This window comes from Ictidomys tridecemlineatus, chromosome 14 (assembly GCF_052094955.1).
Source record: "Ictidomys tridecemlineatus isolate mIctTri1 chromosome 14, mIctTri1.hap1, whole genome shotgun sequence".
Taxonomy (NCBI): domain Eukaryota; kingdom Metazoa; phylum Chordata; class Mammalia; order Rodentia; family Sciuridae; genus Ictidomys; species Ictidomys tridecemlineatus.
In genome coordinates, this window is record NC_135490.1 from 2642900 (window position 1) to 2665078 (window position 22179).

At 46.9% G+C, this 22179-nt stretch overlaps 1 protein-coding gene across 2 annotated transcripts in view; it reads right to left on the reverse strand.

Annotated features, from left to right (window-relative positions):
• Csmd1 (CUB and Sushi multiple domains 1) overlaps positions 1-22179 on the reverse strand; it is a 1629066-nt gene that overhangs the window by 789257 nt on the left and 817630 nt on the right. For both annotated transcript variants that reach the window (XM_040292009.2, XM_040292008.2), the window contains exon 4: positions 7740-7934. In XM_040292009.2, coding sequence (XP_040147943.1) covers positions 7740-7934 — 195 coding nt within the window. The remainder of the gene's footprint in view (positions 1-7739; positions 7935-22179) is intronic.

Sequence of the window (22179 nt, forward strand, 5' to 3'; positions counted from 1 at the left end):
AGTGCTATTTCTAAATGCATTTTCCACATTGAATTTTTATAAAACCTTGCATTTGAAGAAAAGGTTGTAACAGCTAAAAGAAGTCTGGATGCCTTTGAGTTAATCCAAGAAGGAGATAAGATTTTTAATAAAAGATGTATTTGAAGCTGCCGAGTTCTGTAAGTGGGGAACATAATTCTAAACATAAGCAGAAATCAAAGTGCACTGATTTGTACTTCCCCCCAAGGAATTTCAAACTTTTAAAAGTTTTATTTTCAACTTTAAAATATATTCCTTGCCCGAGTATGAGTTTCGCTAGGAATCCATCTAACAGATATAATTCAAAATACAGAATAAAACATTATTTAGAAACATAACTTTTCCATATCTGTCATGAAAAATTGAAACCACCCACATACGCAATGACTGATAAATCTTTAAATAAGGTACCATGCGTCCATATGTATGAATATCCAGTGTGTTTACCAAGCACCCACAGTACTGCTTCAGTGAATTTCTTAGTTGTAACACTAAATACATAAAATCCAGGGTATATAATTAGATGCACTGTCTCCGGTCTATTTTAGAAACTGTAGGGAAAATATCTGTGAGAGAAGTCAGAAACACATATATTCAATATGATGTTCAGTTTGTAATAATGGGAGACGTTACTTAACATTCTCCCCTAAAGGGAGAGTAGAACATCAGTACCAGCAAAACCTCTAACATCAGACTGTCTGGGTTTCAATCACCTTCTGACACTTACTTTGGTGTCTCTTGGAAAGTGATTACTTTCTTTGTGCCTCAGTTTGGTTTTCTATAGAAAGTGAAATGTAATGGCATCTATCCATGGCTTGTTGTGACAGTAAAGTTAATTAACAACTGTAAAAAGTTTATAGCATTGAAAATATGAACTACTCAATAAAAGTGGCCATTGTTACTTACTTCAGTTTGGCACATGGTGGTCCTTTTACAATGACTGATTTAAACATGTTTTGAGCAGACATGTGAACATTTCGCTTTGGGTAAGACTGCTCCACAGGAAGCTGTTGATCAGAATGCAGCCATCTTCCCCAGGACCCCCTCCTGCAGGGGCTGGGATGAAAGGGGCTCCAGGCAGGGACACCTCACCTCACCCCATCCCCTTTGGTCCTGCCTTATAAATCCATCACCTTGTTTACTCCAGAGATCATTGGAAATGATCCTTGCCTATCCTCGTCCTTGTTTACTGTAGTCACTACAAGAAGCCCTGGTCTTCTGGGACCTATGACCTCCAGCCTCATACCCTCACATACCTGCACATCTCATTTTTCTAACGTCCTAATACCAACCCTCCCAGGTCCACTGGAGCTTTACACAAGTTACAAGTGAACCCCCATCTCGACTACTTGTAAGATGGTTTTCTTCCTCTAGCAGCAACCTGGCCATCTCGAGGAGGAGGCCGGGTCCTCCAAGTCCTCTCAAAGGGCTGGTGGTTTACCGCACAGCCCACCCACAGCAGGTCCACCACCAAGTCTGACACTGCCACGTCCACGTGACTTCTGTTCTTTCCTCCCTGAAGTCCCCCAGTCATGAGGCAAACACTGACTCTCGTCCTTGTCTGTAAATTTCCACGTGAATCCCCTTTAATCCTGGAGCATTGGAGCATCTGGCGCACCACCATATTTTCCAACATTTTTTTCCCCAAACTTTATCTTAATTCTGGCTGATTTCCATGTCAACACAGGTGACCCTTTGAAGATTAGGACTCTCAGCTCACTTGTCTACTCTTCCAAGAGCCCAACTTGCCCACCCATCGCAGCATCACCCTAATGTCCTTCAGCTGGTTCATGAGAATCCCCCACAGCCACAATCTAGCACGTCCCCTTCCCAGGCCCCAGCTGGTGCACTTCCCGCACATGGGCGCAGGGTCCTCCTTTCTCACCTTGTGTCCTGAGCTTCACACCATCATTTAAACCCCTCTACTGCATGTTGCATCACTTGACTATCAGGAGGACACAGGAAGATGTTTCAGGTTCAAATCTGAACCAGGGTCCCTCTTTCTCCCATGCAGTAAACACACTGGGCTAAAACCAAAACGCACATGTGGATGGGTCTACCTCTCATGCTCATGATCCTGTATTGGCCCTTAATCACATCTAGAGAGGCTACTTCAATTTCCTTGGGCAATCTGACCTCACAGTTTTCACTGGTACCAATTTTTACAGCCTTAGTAGAAATTAATAAGCAATTAAACTTTTGAAATAATTTAGTGTCACCAAACTCTGAGCAAACCAAAAAGAGATGCTAATATCAAAACTTATAATTGTCATGAAAACTATTATAGAATTTGAAATTTGCTTTGTAAATATGCAAAACATAAATAACATTCCTAGAATTCTATCCTTAGGAAATAATTAAACAGAAGAAACAAAAGCAACGCTATCTGTACAGAGACACTGATAGCATTATGTGTAGAAGTAAACATTGGAAGCACTCATTATGTTTAATTATGGGAGAGATAACTAATAATTACTATTAAGACTGAGAATAAAATTTCGTCAATTGAAATTGGAATGTTTATGATGTAACTCTAATCTCATGAAGGAGGACGAGAGTGAAATACAGTCTGAGTTGTCCTGCGTGCCCACTCTCCACTCCAGCTCCAAGACGGTGGGGCTAGAGGACTAAGAGCCACCAATGAGCACTGGTGTCAATCTTTACCAATTCTGAGACTGAAAGTAAACTTAAACTTTAAACTTAAAGTTCAGTTTAAGGGATGGGGAACCCGATGCCTGGCCAGCACACAGCCTGCCCCCCATGACATGCCAGCTAGCAGGGGGTGAAGCGGGAGCTGGAGTGGCAGCCCCCACGGCTCGGCCATGTCTGCCCGACCTGTCACAAGTCACGCAGTTTCCTGGGCATGCAAACATTTTTCTTCAAAGGTGTCAGCCTAACTTGGTATCTGCCAGAAGAAATAATGAAAAAATACTATAAAGTAACCCACAAAATTGAAAATAATTGGCAGAGGCACCAATATGTACTTTCTAAACTTGCTACGAGATTGTGTTTAATGAAGTCACAAACTTTGTACCAGGCATAAGGCCACGGTGTAGTGAAGATGCAAAACTGAAGACAAGATTGACTATCGCCTAGTACAGGCACACTCTCTTGGGCTCTTCTACCCGGTTTTGGTAAGCTTTACGTTGAGTTGCTTTTTGCACAATATGAAAGGAAGCCATTTATATTAAATTGTCTAAAACCACTCAGACTTCATTTAAAGCGAGGTTTCCTATAAGAACACTGCCCCACTCACTAATCCTTTGCATTGCTTGGTTCCAACCAGAAATGGATTATGGTTTAGATGTGAGGTGGCCCCCAAATCTCATGTGTGAGACAATGCAAGAAAGTTCAGAGGTGAAATGACTAGGTTATGAGAGCTGTAACGTAATCAGCACATTCATCTACTGATAGGGATTAACTGGGAGGCAACTAACTGTAGGCAGGTGGGGTGAGGCTGGAGGGGATGGGTCCCTGGGGGAATGCCTTTGGGGTATATATTTTGTCCTTGTTGAGCAGAGCTCTCTGCCTCCTGGTACCAGGTCCCCAGACACTTCCCTCCACCACACACTTCCGCCTTATGTCAGATCCAGAGGTATGGAGGAGACCACCTATGGACTGAGGGCTCTGAAACTGAACCCCAAATAAACTCTTCCTCTTCTAAGTGTTCTTGTCAGGTCTTTTGGTTTCAGAAGCAAAAAATGACTGAAACACCCTTTGTGTTGCTTGGCCCCTGCCTGACAGATCACTGCAGATCCATCTGACACAGACTTCTGGAACGTAGCTGGTAAAACACAGCTGTATTTCAAGTGTCACCGAATTTATAGGCACCCATAAAGGCACGGCTGCTCCCTGTTCCTCCCTCCATCTCATCACCCCAGTCTTCCCTCCCCTTTAACACCAGCAGAACATCTGCAACTGGAAAGCTTTGACTGACATATCCTAAAACATTAGCCAGTGACATTGTCATTTGCAATCACATTATGTGAGGTTGATCAGTTAAAGGATTCACGGCTTTGGACAAGTCTGAATACAGCCTGGGAGTGCATTATTTAGCAGGTTTATTAAGGCATCCCTGATATTGCTTCCAGGTCCTCATTTAGCAGCAGTCGGCCTGCTGATTACTCTTCACTCCTCCAAGAAAACACAACTGTCCCGAGATGGATAAAATTAGTCTTCTCTTAAAAAAAAAAAAAAATCAAAACAGCTGCCATGTCCTATATCCACTAACATTGTCACAAAATGGTGACAATGTGTTTTGACACATTGGGGTGAATATTTATCTTACGTATGTGTGTTTAGACAGATGGAAACCAGGGTAGGACTTCATAGTGTGAGCAGCCTTAGATTTCAATAATGATCCTTAGGCTTTCGTTATTCTGTGGTCTATGTCATGCTCCCAAACAAAACAAACAAAAGCAGCTACACGGCCTCCTCCTTCCAGCCCCAGACGGCTGGCAGAGGGAGCAGGAGGTCAGAGCGCTTCGTCCCTGCAGACCTTCCCAGCCAGGCCTGTGCCTCGCCTCCCAGAGGCAGATGACTCATCTCCCAACCTCTGAGTGCGAAGGGTGACCCGGCTACTGTTGGACAGATGAAGCTGGTCACCCTTAACCCCCCTGCTTCCATGCTGGTTGACACCTATCACAGCCCCTCAAAGCAGTCAGTCAGTGGTCAGCACGACCTGGGACTGGCAGGCAGGTCTATTGGTGGAGACCAACGTCAGCCACTGCCCCGCCTGTTCTTCATTAGGGGTGCATATTTGCCTGTATGTGGGGTAGTTTGTGGGTATCTATGGCAAATGCATACCTCACGCCTGTGTCACTGGTTATGAAGTCACTGTTTTGGTTTGCCTTCCACTTACTTCTGTTTCGAATCTCAGACAAGGAGCATTGGTGACAAGCAACCTCAGGTGAATGACTTCACTGAACCCCCAGTTCAGCAGCAGCCAAGAATGTTTTTCAAAAATTGAACTGATGCTTTAAAAATTCTAGTAGGATGGACTGAAGGCAGAAATCTAAGACCTGACGCTGGGAGACACCCAAATTTCTGAGGAACGAGGGGAGACACCTCTGTAGGCCAAGATCCAGAAGAGACCACAACATCCTGCCATGGGAGACGAAAGAGAAACCTGGGATGCCATCAAGCTAAGAAGCCGCTGCACAGCAGAGCAGACAGTCAAGGGAGGAGACAGACGGCCTGGGGGGACTTGTAAAGCAGGCATGTCCCGAGGGTTGACACCCAGAATATGCAGGGAGCTCCAACAACTCGACAGCAAACAGGAGCGATGGGAATGGACGGAGGAGGTGAATGGGCATTTCTCAAAAGAGAAGGGCCAACGAGGACATGAACAATTCCGAGACCTAAAACCCCTGAGCTGGCTTTGCGTCCCCCCGAGTGTCGGGTCAAAAGTCACTACAGTGCTCAGGGCTGGGGCACGGCCTCCGCCGACTGTGTGAGACCCCGCCCGCTGCGCTTCGCCTCCAGACATCCCCTACGCCAGGGGCCCAGGGCACCCTCTGAAGGACTGTGGCCCGCGGTGGGGGTGATGGGCAGCACTGAGAGGGGAGAGGACAGCTGGGCGAGAGGTCTGGCACCAGAGGGAGTGGCTGCAAGCCTGCTCCCCCAGAGGGACCCGTCTGGCTCAGAACAGGACGGTGCCACACTGGTCTCCCTCTCAGGGGGCGTCCCAGGCAGCGGGATGACCTCGCACTTCAGCACCCACTGGCTATGTCAGACAGACAGCCAGGTTACTTCTCTGAAGAGCTGCCCCTGACCCTGTGTGGCACTGGCCCCGTGTCATCGTTCAGGTTCAATAACACGCACTGGACAGAAAAGTCGATGTCTGAAACGCTGGACAGTCCCTGTGAAGGGACACCCTGGTGCCTCTGTCAGTAACCCATCAAGAAGGACCCTCTAGCACTTCCTGGGACTAAAGGACTAGGACTTTTGGGAAGCAAAAAAATGCGCACGTTTCATTTTTTGGAATCATCTCACCCGACCCGATGAACTCCATGTATGTCTCTCTCAGCTAATGCCACATCTACACCTTCCTAAGAATTAGATCCCTGACATTTTTGTGATCCAGTTATTCAAATCAATAAGACACTGTTGTGTCTTTCACATTATTTAATTCCCTTGGTATCCTTACTCAGCCAAGTATAGAAAAAGACAAGACTTGAGTATTTTAGTGTAAATTCATTAATCAGAAGAAAATCTATATGACAAAAGAACCTTGATGAAGCTGGGATTTGATAGAGCTGGTGAAAGCATAGAAAGATGATTGACAGGTCAGTTCCACTCTGACTTTATAAGGTATGTGACTGTGGAAATAGTAAAGACCCTAAAGGGGGTGGGGGAAGGACTAGGGGAAACGCAAGCAAACGAAGGTGTGTACACAACCCGGGCACCACCTGTGGCTTCCGAGGGGTTTTCATGCGGAAAGACCCCGAGGACGAAGTGACTCCGTTTTGATGATGCTCTCCTGGTCCAGATGGTTAAACCGTAGACAGAACACTGTAATCACAACCCTAAAATATAACCTAGCCACAAAATAAATGCCATCGACAACATTTTTTTTTCTTTAAGCAGCTAAAGGGATGGTAATGGAAATACATGACAAATTGGACTTAGGTTTCGTTCCGACAAATTCACTGGATGCACAGCTGTGAGGAGATGAGGGATGAAGTGGACAGAGGACCCAGGCTGGGGCCCGGAGTGAGTGCTGTGCAGGTTAGCCAACGCCTTGCAAAGAAAATCAACCCACTGTGTGGGCTCATGGGCTTCCCGGGTGAGCGCTCCCGTTGGGACAGACACCAAGCTCACTCCCAAGTCTGGCTTTAATTTGGGCTTCTACATGATCCAAGAGAAGCACTCAGCATATTCTCTGGCATTTCATTAAAACCTCAGTAGCCAGGCTTGGTGACACACAGCTGTAATCCCAGCAACTCGGGAGGCTGAGGCAGGAGGTTCACAAGTTCAAGGCCTTAAGCACATTAGTGGAGACCCTGCCTCAAAATAATGAAAAGTGCTGGGGAGGTGGCTCAGGAATTTAGCCACCTGGGGTGCTTGAAAAGAAAAAGAAAAAAGACACAACTTCAACAAATATGGGCTATATTTTAGTTTTGACTCTCAAGATGGCATTTTCTTAGGAAAGTCAAAATGCAAGAGTTTGAAGACGGCTTTATAAAGACTAGAAAAGTAAAATAATTTCATCAGAAAAGTTAGAATTTCAGAGACTCAGGAAAAGTCACTAGCTTTATACCCTAAGTCAGCAATGGACATTTGAAATAGTGCAGTTATTTATGATTACCTTATTTCCCAGTTTAAGAGTGCTGCAAGAGCTCTCAAAATACAATTTAATTATCAAGGGGTATTTTTCATTTTTAATGAGAAAAAGATAAACAGAATCCTCAGATCCAGAAGGACATAAACATATGTAAGACAACAGAAGATCTTGACCAGAGGGAGCCACACAAAGTGCATAAAGTCTGGGAGATAAAGGAAGGAAACTTGAGAACTTGGGGGGCATAACGACATGGCACACACTTGCTGGTGGATTTATAAGGTCCTAGCCACGGATTCCTACGTAACACGTCCTGTTGCTTGTGGAAATGACGCGCTGGCCTCTTAACTTCCGCCCCCCGTAAGTGGGCACGTATTGAATCAGCCCCAGAGTCACTCTGCCCCAGCCACTTTACAGAAAGGCGCTTGCTGGACAGTACCTCTGCAGAAAGGAGCCGGAAAGTCCCAGGAGGCGCCGTTCCCGGGGCTGACAATGCAGGTCAGGATCGCGTGACCTTCCAAGATGTAGCCAGAGAGGCAGCTGTATCGGATCTTATCTCCTATGTTGAACCTCGTCCCGTGGAGAACGCCTTTCAGTATTTCCCCAGGATGTCCACATGTGTGGCTTGGTAAAACTATGGGAAGGAGAAAGAAAAAACAAAAGTGAAAAACAATTCTTCTGAGATCCATTCATATCACCATTTAGGCACCATTTTGAACTATTAAAATGATCAGAACTTTAGCACAGAAAAAAATCTAATCATGTCAGTGTTTAGAATAGCTGCATGATAGTATTTTTATAACTATTTTTAAAGTATAAGTAAATATGTATCATTAAAAGACAAGAAACCCCGTTGTGCTGGGATCTGGTGATCCAGGTGAGGTCGGGGTTCCATGTCCATGCAGCCAGCAACCAGGTAGCACTGCGGACACTGAGGTCTGGGAAATGACAAGCACAGCGGGAAAGCATCCGCAAGCCTCCTCGGCTAGACGCACACTCCAGCCAATGTCCTGTCTGAGGGACACAGAGCTGCATGAGGACTAAACTGAAGGTCCCTCCATCCGATTAAACACCTGACTGTCCTGGAACCCAGGCCCAGGCTCTGCACACCTACAGCGTCTGACCTGGGGGAGCTTTAACTACTCCCTGGGACAACATGAGGACCACATCCATTTGCGATTCCAAAGCAGGGTCTCGATTCTGTTCTTTTCTGACCAGACTTTTCTTCTGGCTGAGGTTCTACTCAATCAACTGCCTTGAGACTTAATCGACAAGATTTCATTCCATGGTCAAAGAACAGGCTTTTGCACAAAGTCGACGCAACAGCAGGCAGAACGGATGACATGTGGGATTGTGGACTGTCTCCTGCTGCTGGTTTACATGGAGCATGTCCTCAGTAATGAGCGTATTCAAATGAGCTAAGTGCTTATGTTTTCTTTTTTATTTCTTTTGAAATGACTTAAGTCCAAACTTAGCTATAAATAAAAGTTTAGAGAATAATATTAGTTATTAGTAGTTTGGTATTTAAGATTGACATGATTATGGATCTCTATTTACATAATCAAGTAGTGTTCGCATCTAGTTTTTAAAATTTTCTGAAAATAATGTACCAAAATATATTCAGAAAACAAAATAGTTTAGTACAATCTACAATCAACTGTGTTGTCTACTTAAAAAAGCATGTTCTAGACAGGTACAGTGGCATGTGCCTACAACCCCAGTGCTCCTGGCTGAGTCAAGAGGGTCACAAGTTCAAGGCCAGCCTCAGTAATGTAGCAAGGCTTGAAGCAACTTAGCAAGATCCCGTCTTAAAATACAAAAAGGGAGGCTGGAGATGTGACTCAATGGTTAATCACCCCAGGGTTCAATTCCTATTATCAAAAAAAATAAGTATATTCTATGTTTGATTCCACACCCACTTCTCCGCTAGCCATTCTGAAACACAGGAGCACTGTGGTCAGCCATATGACTCTGCAGCGCTACATGACATTAGAAGTCATCCCTGCCACAACTGCCCCTTTGTACAGGCTCCAGCAATGACTGTTCTCCCTTCCAATTCTGTAAGAACCACTTAAAAAAACAAACAATTTTAAATCAAAACAAATGAATACCCAATTTAAAAATGGGCAAATGATCTGAATAAAAATCCGAGAAAATATGAAAGTGGAAACAAATACATGAAAACATGCTCCACGTCACCAATCATCAGGGAAACAGATCAGACCACATGGAGGTGCCACCTCAGACTCTGGGAGTGAAGCTCATGGAGAAGACAGTGCTGGCGAGTTTGCAGGTGGCAGGGAGCCCTTGGACGTGTGGTGGGAATATCAGTTAGTGGGGCCTTTATGAGAGCAGCAGGCAGGCTCCACAAGACCTCAAAACTGAACTTCCACAGGATCCAACCACCCCACTGCTGGCCCCTGTCCAAAGCACAAGTCATCGCTGTGTTGGGAGGAGACCTGCCCCTGCACGTGCACTGCGGGCCACTCACAGCAGCCAGGTACGAAGGCACCAGTGTCCACTGCGGGGGGGAGAGGGGAAGCACCTGTTCTGGCCACACCAGGGAGCACCACTCAGTTGGGAAGTAAGGTGAGTCCTGCCATGGCAGCACCCAGGGACCGGAGGTCACATGCCAAGACATCACGCCAGGCTCAGAAGACAAGCCACCTATTCTCATCCCAGGAGGAGGCTTCCATCAGTTTACCTGTGTCCAGGTAAACTGCCTCCAAGGAGAAAATCCACCCAGTGCTTTCACACCTGCTAACACAACTGCCAGCCACACAAATGGAAAATAATGGAAAGTAAGAACCACCCACTCGAAAACAAAGCCACCTGCACGGCATTTTCGCCCGTTTTACTGTGGAGAACAGCAAGAAAACACTTCTAAGTGAACTCTGCCGTGGATTCTGATTGTCTGCTGTTAGGAAGCCCACGTTACACAGTGGGCACCTGTGGGCAGGCAGAGCCACGTGGGTGCCCTTGGACTTGCATATGGGACAGCGTGGTGCCAATCCTGGACTGTCACTAGTGTTCCCAGGAGGGCGGAAACGCACGGCAACGCATCACTGGGGGAAGCATCAGCCGACGAAGGGATCCTCCTGCCAGGGCTCTGAGGGGGCGTCTGAACACAGTGTCCTGAGATGTCAGAGCTCACCCTACACCCGGGAAGAACCAGCTCTTCCGCTCAAAGCCAATCTAGGAAAGATGATTTTAGTAGGGGAAATTAGTGCCAATGCTGAACGTAGGAACTGTCAAAACAACAACAACAACAAAACACCCTGGAGCATGTGCTGTTCTCGCGATTAACAGCCCATTTCCAAAGGCCCAATAGCGGTAGCTGACCCTGACCCAGCTGTCGGCTTCCCTCCCGAGGGTGCAGCCTACTCAGGAGGGCAGCCAGGGTGGCCGTTTCTTGGGCCTTCAGACCACTTTGATGGCCTCCGTTTTTGTTCTTGTCCCGAGATGTGTTGGCCTTAACATCCTGACACTCGGTCATAGTAGCATGCCGACAACACGGATCATCTCTCGGCCTGTGCACGGCGGGACCCGTTCTCAAAGGACAAGACTGCAGGAACGTGGAACGGCGTCTAGGTCTCCTTCCCTTCTGCTCTCTGCTCCCTGGTGCTTCCCAGCCAGCCGTAGTCCGGCGAGAGATGCGAAGGCCAAGGAGACCTCCTGGGTCTCCACACCCCTGCTCTGACCCTCTTATGGGATGCAGCTGTGCCTGGCTGAGCGCCTCCTGCAGGTCCCGCCTGGCTCCAGCCGGGGGCGCTCCCTTTCCATCTCTGACAGGGTCAAGAACGGTGGCCCACCCTCAGCAGGCGCTGGCTAGCAGTGTATTGGTTCAACTAAATAATAACGCATCTTTAATGACATAGAGCATGTGTTTTCATAGATTTAAACCTTAGTTGTGTGTATAGCTCATAATCCTGATGAAAGCTGGAAAAAAAATCAAATTTTTCCAAAACAGGTGGCCAAAATATCATGTTGGAAAACAGAATCAGTTAATAATTTATAACTTTAAATCATTCTGTTCCCACATTTGACAACACACACACACACACACACACACACACACACACACACATATATATATATATATATATACACACACACACACACACACATATACACACACACACACACATATCAGAGCCTTAAACCAAATTTAAAATTTTATTTTTCAGTACTCGAGATTGAACCCAATGGCAATCTACCACCAAATTACATCCACAGCCCTTTTAATTTTTATTTTGAGACAGGGTCACTCTAAGCTGCCCATTCTGGCTTCTAATTAACAATCCATGACCCCAGCCTCCCTATATACAGGTGTGTACCAATCCTGGCAGCTGAATGCAGATTATTTAAAGAAAAATAGCTTAGAGTAATTAAGAACTACCTTTTAATATTTAAAGTCATTGGTTGATAGCACAAAGTTATAAATTTATAACTGAGGATCTTTATTTTTAAACAATTACATCTTGAAATTTTTTTCATTTAAGTTTTAGCATAATGTCAATAAGCAAACAGGCATAACTGGAGTTACAAAATTTACTTCCAGTTGCAAACAATAAGAAAAGCAAAAATGCTCAGATTCTAAAACAATCAATTTTGCAAAAATTTACAGGTTTATGAAACTAAAAAACTAGATGGTATGATAATTCTATTCAAATACTTAATACTCAGATATATAAAAATTACTAAAACAGAAATTTGGTGAATCAGAGAAACTTATTTAAAGTCTAGGAAATTCATCCCAATTTTTGTTTCTGCCAATTTCATGTTTTTTTGGGTTTTTTTTTTGGTTTTTTTTTTTTTTTAAGCTCATTCCTCTGAAGACAGTGAATGTCCCTTGTGCCTCCCAGGGGCACACACTGAGTATGGTAAGTGTGTCAAATTGTCTTGAGCCGACTTTAATCTCCCTCAGCCTTCCTTGAGCGCTGTGAGCTTTTTCCCTTGGAAGCTTCAAGAAAGGGATGCCTCTGTGCTCTGAGCTCGAGTTTGGTAATGTGAAGGGTTTTCTGGTGAGGAGCCTGGGAAAGGTTTCCACCAGACCCCGCGGAGCCAAGTTTACACCAGGGCCGCAGCATGGGGGACTGTCATCCTAATTATGCGCGTGGAAACTCCCTCCACAGCAATTTTGATTTGGCAAGTACATATGGTCACAATTCAGTGACTTAATTGGGCTATCACATCAAACCTTTAACCCAACTGTTTAAATGATTAAGTGGATGTCACATTAAATCCCTTTCCAAAAGAAAATTGAAAACACGATAGTACAATAAAATACTGCATTAATATTCATTACTAAACGGGACAGAAGGCAGCAGAAAGAAGTCTGACATCCACCAAAGGAGCAGTGGCATTTTTAGCAGCATGTGTACAATCAGTGAGATTTCATTAGGTACACTCCTATGGAAACGCCCCGGGGCTCCTGGGGAAGGCTTGTTTACACAGTGCCCGTCTCCACCCACGTGGCCCAAGTCACTGCCCATGTGGACCGGCCGTCTCAGATGTGCTTGCTATCACCCCTCCTCCTCCTGCTGCCTTGGGAAGATTAGAAAAATCGTTGTCAGATCATTTTCAAGGTTTAAAAATCAGGGTTTCAAGTCTGGAAACCTGACCTCTTCTCTTACAGTCACTGGATCATGGCCAATCAGTAAATTAAGCAGCTGTGGGAGCAGGGAGGACAAGAGCGGAGGGGCAGTCGCGTCCAAGTGCCCTCTGCAGCCAGGAGGGACAGAGCAGAGGTGGCCTGCACACACCCGGCCGTGAACAGCGCGAGGAGCCGGGCACCAGGAGAAGTGTGCCAGCTGCATGGCGGGCGGACAGGCAAGGTGGGGCCAAAGCAGGAGGGAGAGATTTTGTATGGTGGAGGCAGCGGTGCAGGTGTTTACAGCCATCACAGAGCACAGGGGGTCACGGGCACCAGAGGCCGTCCCAGACAGGCTCCTGACTGTGGGACAATGGGCAATTTACCTCAGCCTCAGGTACCAGGGCTGGAAAAGGGGAAAGAAGAATAAAAGCTATTTGTAAGGTTCTTTTGAAATGGAATCAGATAATGTGAGTAAAACAGGTGGCGGAACATATGGGTGGAAAGGTGTGCACTCTGTCCACAACCACTAATGTGTTTCTTTCATTCTAAAGTACCTGCAAATGTGAAGAAAAGAGTGCGCTTTAAAATATGCAAGCTGATCACATACCCAAATCCCCCCTCCAAAAAAAAAAAAAAAACAATCAGGAAAAGAAAAGTATTTCAAAATCAAGATGGTCCTTATGTTGCAGCATAGTCATTAACACTGGATGTAGAGGAGAAGGGCAGCCGAGTTTTTTATTTAACCCATTAATTCTATTTAATAATAATACTTGGTAAACTTACACAAGACACCATGTGCTAGGTTCTATACTAAGTGGTATATAACAATGCTATTATCCCAATTTTATTGAGAGAACTGTAGCACAGAGAGGCTGAGTAACTTTTCAAGAACACACAGATTTGTGTATTGGTGTCAGGATTTGCATAGGTAAATTTAGAGTCTCTGTGAGCACTGTAATAAAACATTTTTGGTTTTTGGTACCAGGGATTGAACTAAAGGGCATTCGACTACTGAGCCACATCCCCAGCCCTATTTTGTATTTTATTTAGAGAGAGGGTCTTGCCGAGTTGCTTAGTTCCTCGCTTTTGCTGAGGCTGGCTTTGAACTCGTGAGCCTCCTGCCTCAGCCTCCTGAGCTGCTGGGATTACAGGTGTGCGGTACCATGCCCAGTTAAGATATCATTCTTTTGAAATTGTTGGCAGCACCAAAAGAGAAGAGTGAAAATAAAATAAAGCCACCGATCTGCAGCTCTGGAAGCAGCTGCCTTTGGTCCAGTACCAGGGACACCCAGACTCGGGATGTCCCTCAGGTGGAGGCGAGGTCAGAACTCTTCTGCGGCCTCTCTAAACGTGTTTCCAGCTTTACCCTCAAACTTGGATAACAGGGAGACATTACGGACAGACAGTGCCCAGGCCCAGAGGGAACACACGCACAAGTCCCGTCGGCAAAGGGGTCTGAAGTCCCCAGAGGATCTCCACAGGTCTAAACGTGACTGGAGGACACAGGGCCTTGACAAGCGAGAACACAACACGCCCATTGCAATGTCATTTAGACCATGAAAAATGACGTCAGGGAGGGCCCTCTGGGACCTGGGCTGTCCCCGAGGCCGTGTGCTGGAGCCCGATTGCAGCCTGGAGCGTGGGGAGGAGGCGGGAGGTTGAGGGGGTGGCCTAGTGCAGGGAAGTGAGGCTGCTGGGGCCCTGCTGGCCTGTCTCTGCCACTTCCCAGCCTCTGCAGGCGAGGTTTCCCGTGCCACACACTCGGCCCAGCAGGCCTGTGCCTGCACACACCCAGAGCTGCTGGGTCAAGCGACCCTGCACTGCAACCCCTGACACATGAGCCCGAACAGACCTCTCCTCCTCATAAGCCGCTCATCTCAGGTGTTCCGAGGTAGTGCAGCAGAGGCCACTGGCGCAGCTGTAAGGTGTTCCCCAGCCGAAGGCCTGAGACCATCTCACCGTCCTGGGTCCTGGACTTCACCCAGGCGATTCTCGCAGCCTGCGTCGTCACATTAAAGGAGCACTTTGTCCTCGTTTCACCAAACTGGAGCTGGAGCACCTTGCCTTTCCCACCCCAACACCACAGGGTTCATCTCGATGTCCTTCACCATGACACAAGAGTTGGATGGAGGTCAGAAGTTACCAGGGAGGAAGCAGCACCCTCAATGCCTCACCTCAAGGCAGTCTTAACAAGCAGTATCTGTAGGAATCACCCTCTTCCAATAAAAGATTCACAACCAAAAAATGCTCAGGAGTAGCTTTGGGGAAACAAAAATATTCAGCATCCTCCGAAATAAGTCTCTACTACCCGACATCAAACAATAATTACCAAGACTGGAAATCAAGTCAGCCCGCAGTGAGAAAGCAGTCAATCAAAAATGAGAATAATAAAATAAAGCATCAGGCATTGATAAGGTGAAGATGGGCCCCATAGGTCCTGGAGTAACCACTGAGACAGCAGAGCCAAAAATGAACTAAGCAACTAGCAAGAAGGACAAAATGGAATTTAAAAAACCTCCATTAACTGAAAAGAAAAAAGAGAAAGAACACAAACAGCTCCATGACACAATTAAATACGACAGTTATCAATGGTCCCATGAAGTGGAAATGAGGTAACTATCCAGGTTAAAACGCAAAGAGGATCCGATGGGGCGAAAGTCCAGTTCTAGGCTGCAAGGAAAGCACGTCAGACAGAAAGAGAGAGTGGGAGGAGACGGCCCTGCTCACAGAAGGACAGGTGCTCCGTGGCCAGGTCAATGTCCTGCACAGACGTTCAATGCAAGGAAACGGTCAGGGCTGATAATCTAGTCATAGAAGGGTGCCTGGCCAGCAGAGGGACGGGGAGCCGCAGAGCACACCCAGACAACGCCCACCAACCCACGAGGAGGAACAGGGAGACCAGGCTCACGCTGCCCTCAGCCAAATGATGGCACAGGGGGACTGAAGGTGAAGGCACACAGGATGCCCGAGTGGCCTTCTGAGGCCACTTCCAACTACTAATGGCTGCGACAGAACTCAAGGGATGTTAGAGGCTAGTGGAACGAGAGGGACATAACAAGAGAACATGTCAAGTTTGTGGGAGGTGTCAAAGCCATGCTTAGCTGACAACAGAGCATGTGATGTTTATATTGTAAAAGAAGAAAGTTCTCAAATCACCTATGCTTCTGCCATGAGAAGGTAGGACAGCACCAGGAAAAAAAAAATACCTATCACAAAGTAATAACCAAGCCAGGAGCAGACAGAGTTCCTCCTAAAGCTGTTCAGCAACGTCCAGTATTTTCCATGTGCCCTCCTCTTTACATTCCACACCTTTAGCTGGGCTCGGGCTGCCATGGATGCCCTGCAGCCTGGGTGTCAGCAGCCAGGCCAGGGAGTCCAGCAGCAGCTTCAGAAGGAGCTGCATCAGTAGGAAGAGCCTGTGAACAAGCCTCATGCACCGGTTCTCAGCACCCTGGCAGGCAGCAGGCAGGGACCTGCACTCAGGCTCAACAGCTCCAACCCACCATGGAGACCCAGGTGCTTTGGAAGCAGCAGCTCTGGTGTAAGCACAGGGCCCTGAGGACTCTGCAGAGTGCTGCTGGCCAGCCGTCCTGAAGGGACAGTGGGAGTCCAAAGCCCAACCTGGCACTGCGAAGACCCTCATGGATTTAACCACACAGAAGGCACACACGTATTTCAGGGTTCCAAAGTACAGACTTAATTATCTTAAAAATAGTATCTTTCACTTGCCGAGTCTGTGCTCTCCAATCCCCACGAGGCTATCAATGAATGTTTGATATCTCACTGAAGATGGACCCCAGAAAGGCTGAGGATGCTGGGTAGGACAGCAGGGGTGAGCCCATGTCTCTGGGGACCACGCTGCTTCCACCAGACACATCCTCAGTTTATACCCATGTCACGGAAAGTGAAACGCTTATCAAAGCGGATGCACTATGAGAAGAGAATACTCTTGGTAACAGTTTAACGGGGGAAAACCCAACCAGCCAAGCAGTTGGGACCCCTGTGTTTCTGTCCTGCCTGCCCATTACCTGACCCTGTCTGCAATGCCGGGCTTCAGCTGCTGTTAAGAAAACATGTAACTTCTGGCCTCTTTCTCAAACCTTCCAGAATGAAAAGTATAAAACGTAAAGGGAAATTGGATGAAATATCTTGGACAACCCATGCAAAGTTTAAAAACGAATCTGTCAGTTTGCTTACCGTTTTCTTTACATGGAACTTTCTTAATACAAGCTGAAGACGAACTTAGTCTACTTTCTTAATACTGCAAACGCTAAGATTCTTGCCCACAAAAGGGGCGGGATGTGATCTAACTACTGATCCCTGGGGGCGGGGGCATGGAGATCAGGCGGCTGCCTTTGCCTGGGTTCTAAACTGACCAACCGAGTTGATCAAGCAGAGCTTAATCCAGGTCCCAATTTCTCCTCCCAGGAGGCGAGTCCAGATGGCAGCTTCCTGGGCAGCTGGCTGCCGCAGAGACAGAGTGCAGGTCCGGGGGCAGCAAGGGGCAGGGAGCAAGCAGGGTCAGCAGAGAAGCAAAGGGAGCCACAGCACAGCCCACAGAGGCCTCAGTGGTCCCAGAGGGAGGGACATCTCTGGAATGGAGAGGCCACAGCCCCCTCCCCACGTGCCCTGTCATTGGATGTGGACTACTGCCTGGACAGGACAGCCCTCAGACCGAGCATCAAGGCACAAATGCATGGACTGGCCATGGACGTAAAATTCTCAGTTCCCAAGAAGGGGTCCTGCCATCTACCTGGGTACCAATTCTGAACATTTTAGGGGACTTCCTGGACCTCCAAGGGGACTTCAGGTACTGCAGCGCTGCACACAAACTCACCTTTGCATGAGCCTCAGGGGACCTGCACTCAGACCAGTGAGTGCTCAGAGTGAGGGCTCTTCTGTCTCAGGGGCCTGGGAACAGGACAGAGACACTCAGCCAGCAGGGGTTGGAAGAGCCCTGGCTTTGTTCTGAAGGGCCCTTCCCCGAGTTTAGGCAGCTTTACTGAAAGGCAGAACCAGGGAAAGGAGAAGAAGGGAGGGCAGGGAAGGCCTGCAGCCAGTCTGTGCCCAGTGCAGGCTCCTGCAGACAAAGCCACAGGAGCAGCCCAGCGTCTGGGCTTCTCCAGGCTTAACTTACAAAGCATCGAAGTTTCCAAGAGTAGAGTGAAAAACGAAAATCAAAAGACGCCCTAGTAAAACCAAGCAAGGCTGTTCCTTTGGATGTGGCGTGATCCTGGAAGGCAGATCCAATCCCACAGCATAATTTAGTTAAATGAGACCACAAGGTTGAAAAGGCTTTGGCAGAATTCACAGGGCTCAACAAATATAAAGTGATGCACTCTTATTGTTAGTCTGTTTCTTCGTGACCTCGCACAAAATGCAATTTTGAATGAGCAAAGAAAAGCGATTCAAACAACAATTGGTTATCGCAAGCAAGTGGCTCTAAGTTTTCCCAGAAATAACCAAGTCAAAGCGACTCTGGGGTGCATCAAAGGTGCTAAAGGAAAGTCTGTTACGGGGGTGATGGGATAATCTTTTATCTAGTGGCAAAGGCCAATTTATTTAAAAATTTAGCAGAAAGGCAAGAGGTGATCAAAGACAGGCAGAGGAATAGAACTGCTGTTGGCCATGGGCACCCATCAGCCCGGAGAATTCCGCAGAAGTGGGGCCAGCCTACCACTTGACAAAGAGCAGAGGACGATTTTCTGAGCCCTTAAAACATGCACAGAAGAATTCCATATAGCTCTACGCAGGCTATTTTTATAAGACTATAAAATATATATCTACTTGGGATCCCAAATGTCCCCAGGTGGGGTTCTGTCTCTCCAGGACTCTGATAACATTTTTCCAGGATGGGGACACAGTGAAGATCTAGCCGCTGCTCAGCCCGTCTCCTGATCTACTGTGCTAGACTCCAACACTTGGAATTAATAAGGTGGGCTGGAAAACTCCAAAGTCTAGAAGTCTCTCCACATTATAAAGTATTGCCACTGGCGAGAAATGCAGAGCAGGTCTGCCTAGAAAAAGCCACCTGTCCCCTCATCAGTGGGTCTCTGCTGTCAGCATGACAAGGATGTTGCCCATCACCGCACCAGGGAAGTAAGATAAATAAATAAATAATAATAAACCTAAGGAGCTCCAGAGCCCAAACCAGATCTCAAATTCTGCCGAACTGGGGAGGCTGGGTGTGTCCCACTTGACCGCCACATCGCCCTGAGATTGCAGTGCAGGAGGCTCATGACCACACAGTGACAGACACTCCAATAAGAGCTGTGAGCAGTGTGGCCAGGGTCAGCCCGCAAAGTACCGGTTTGCTGCTAGAGAACTGCCCACATTCTTTAGGGAAGGGACATAATCAGTACCTTCAACTAGTGTGGCCAGTCGGCCCAGTCCTCAGTGTGAACAGCCTGGCCTTGGGGCCTTTGCTCAGTTTGAGAGAAGTCACAAAGAGCTAAGTCATTCCATCTGAAGGTGGCTGTCAGGAAGCTTATGCTTTTGCACAGTGTGGACCGTGCACATGAGCTCCAGTCGGCTCTGGGGGAAGGCAGGAGCAAGTGTGCCCACGTCCCACAGGTGGCCCGCACAGGTATGCTGGTGCTCGGAACTGTCGGCACAGGTGGTCAGAGCCCAGTATTCTATGTCTGGAAATGCCCGAGGAAAGACCCTTTGCATGACTTAAAGGAGTCATGTTGTAGAAATCCATCTAGGCTAGCTTCTTGCTCACCCATGGAAACATGGCTGGGAAATCAGGCTTTTCTTATCCTGCCTCACTCCTGAGAGCGTTGGCCCTCCTTAATCTGAGCGGTCATCGGCCAAGTCTCAATCTTCTGTAACTGCTTTCTGCTGATCAAGGAGGCTGAGCCTATATTTTGTTGGAGGAAAACCATCCCTTGCTGCTTTAAAGACCTGTATGGACCCCATTTCTCCCCTGAAGGCATAGGTCGCACGTTTTGCATAACCAATAATTTGAAACTTCTCATGGACCCAAGAAAAGAAAGGACCAACTTGGGGAAGAGAGGACAGCTCTGACCATGTCCTGCCACAGTGGGAGACCTGGAGCACATCTATACCCTGGGGCCCGGGCGTACTGACAGGGCATCGCCCTGAGACAGCTCGCCACCCAGGGGTAAGCTAATGCGTGGGACGGCGTCGAGAAGGTGGTGCCGTGGCTTCCCTCATGGGACAACGGCCGACATAGAGGGGCATGCATCCCAGGGGTACACAAGCTGGTGAGCAGTGGGGAACTGAACCTTTCAGAGTTTTCCCATCTTGAAGACTTGCCAGGCAGTGGACATAAGGTCCTCCTCTCAGGAACCAGCCTCTAGATGCTGTGGACCCTGGAGGCTGGTGGGCAGGCAGATGAGCCCCCACTAAACTCCCTCCCCTCCCGTATTCCTCTTGCAGACTGATGGCCTTCAACTTATTGCCCTGCCCACCTCTCCCTCCCCACTGCCCCACCTCACGCTCTCACCTGCCCCATCTCCCTCCAAAGAGAACTCAAGTTTGTTATTCTAAAATCCCTTGCAGCTGCTACCAGCCCGATTCCTTTCATAACTTGATCTCACCCTCTCTCACAGCAATCGACTGGCAGCTCTATCTGGACTTTGAGTATTCATCCCAGTAGAATTCATAGCCTTTTCCATTCTCACAGATCCAAAACTAATTCCAGCCATTCATTTTCTTAGAAAATCTCCAAATGGACTAAACAGATACTTCTCAAAAGTAGTACAACTGGCCAATACTTACATAAGTAAAATAATTCAACATATTTAGCCATCACTGAAATGCAATGCAAAACCTCATGGAATCTCCATCTCTCCCAGTTAGAGTGGTAGTTAACAAGGATACAAATAAAGTTATATGCTGGTGAGGACACAGGACTTATGGTGGGAATGTAAACTAGTACAGCCACACTATGGAAACCAGCGTAGAGTCTCCCAAAGCTTAGAAATGGAACACCGTATGACCCAGCTACCTTGTTCCTCAGGATATATCTGAACTATTAAAGGCCACATACTATAGAGAGACATGCACACTCATGCTTATTGCAACACAATCCACAATAGCCAGACTGTGGAACCAGCCAAGGTGCTATTCAACAGATGAATGGCTGAGGAAAATGAGGCATATGTACACAATGGAGAACCATAAAGTACAAAGAACCATAAAGAACAAAATCACGTCATGCACAGGGAAACGTTTGGAAATAGAGATCATTATGTTGAGCAAAATAAGCCAAACGCAGAAAGACAAATATCAAGTTTTCTTTCATAAATGGAATCTGGGGGTTGGGAGAGATGACATGAATGTAGAAGAGGAACTATCAGAGAAAAGGAAGGGGGTGTGGTGGGTTGAGGGTCGGCAAGAGTGGGTGATGATAGGGTGAAAATGATCAAAATGGTATATGCATGTACCAAATGAAGCCCTTATGCTGTAAAAGTAATATGCACAAAAATGTTCAAAATAATAAAAAGTTCCACATTCATCTAGGCCCCCAGATGTTTGTATTATTTAAGATTTTCCTGCATCTTAAACCTACATGTAAATAACCATAAATAAGTCCTACAGATGTCCCTCCTGCGATCCTGTTCACATTCACCTCTTCTTCCCATTTCTACCGACCCACAAACCAGGTCAGAACCCTGATGCTTCCGGGGAAAGCCACATGGTCCAGTGAGACCGACTCATCCTGACAGATGGCACATCGGGTCAAGGAATAGCTAAACAAGCCAAGACGCTTCTCACAAGTTCCCAAGAGTGATCCCTAAAATATTTCAGCTGAATAACAGTAGATAGTAAAAAGGTCAGTTTCAACCAACTTGATCTAGCAGGAGTTTATAGCCAAAGCAGTTTATAGCCAAAAAAAGAAAAAGACAATGGATCTTTCAAAGTAACTCGATATGTACACTTGTGTCAGTCCTCTCACAAGTATGTAAAAGCAGGAGGTCATTTAGGGTGTTACAAAACACACTACCAGAGTCACAAGTTTGTTCCAAGTAAATTTGAGACTGCATCGTCTTCTTACCCTCCTACGTAGGTAAACTCAATTTGTTTTTCATTGGTAGGTTATCTAGCTCTGTTATTTTTCCCTCAGATTGGTCTAAAAGATGTAATGTGGCACATAAAACCATAACTAGCTTTATCAAGAGAGCCCTAATTTACCCATTTACAGAGATGCTTCAGCTAACACAGGTAATGCCAACAAAAAGCTACTTTACAAAAATCAGGTGACATCCCACAGCTCAAGGGGACAACTGTGACATCATAAAAATTAAATGTTGTG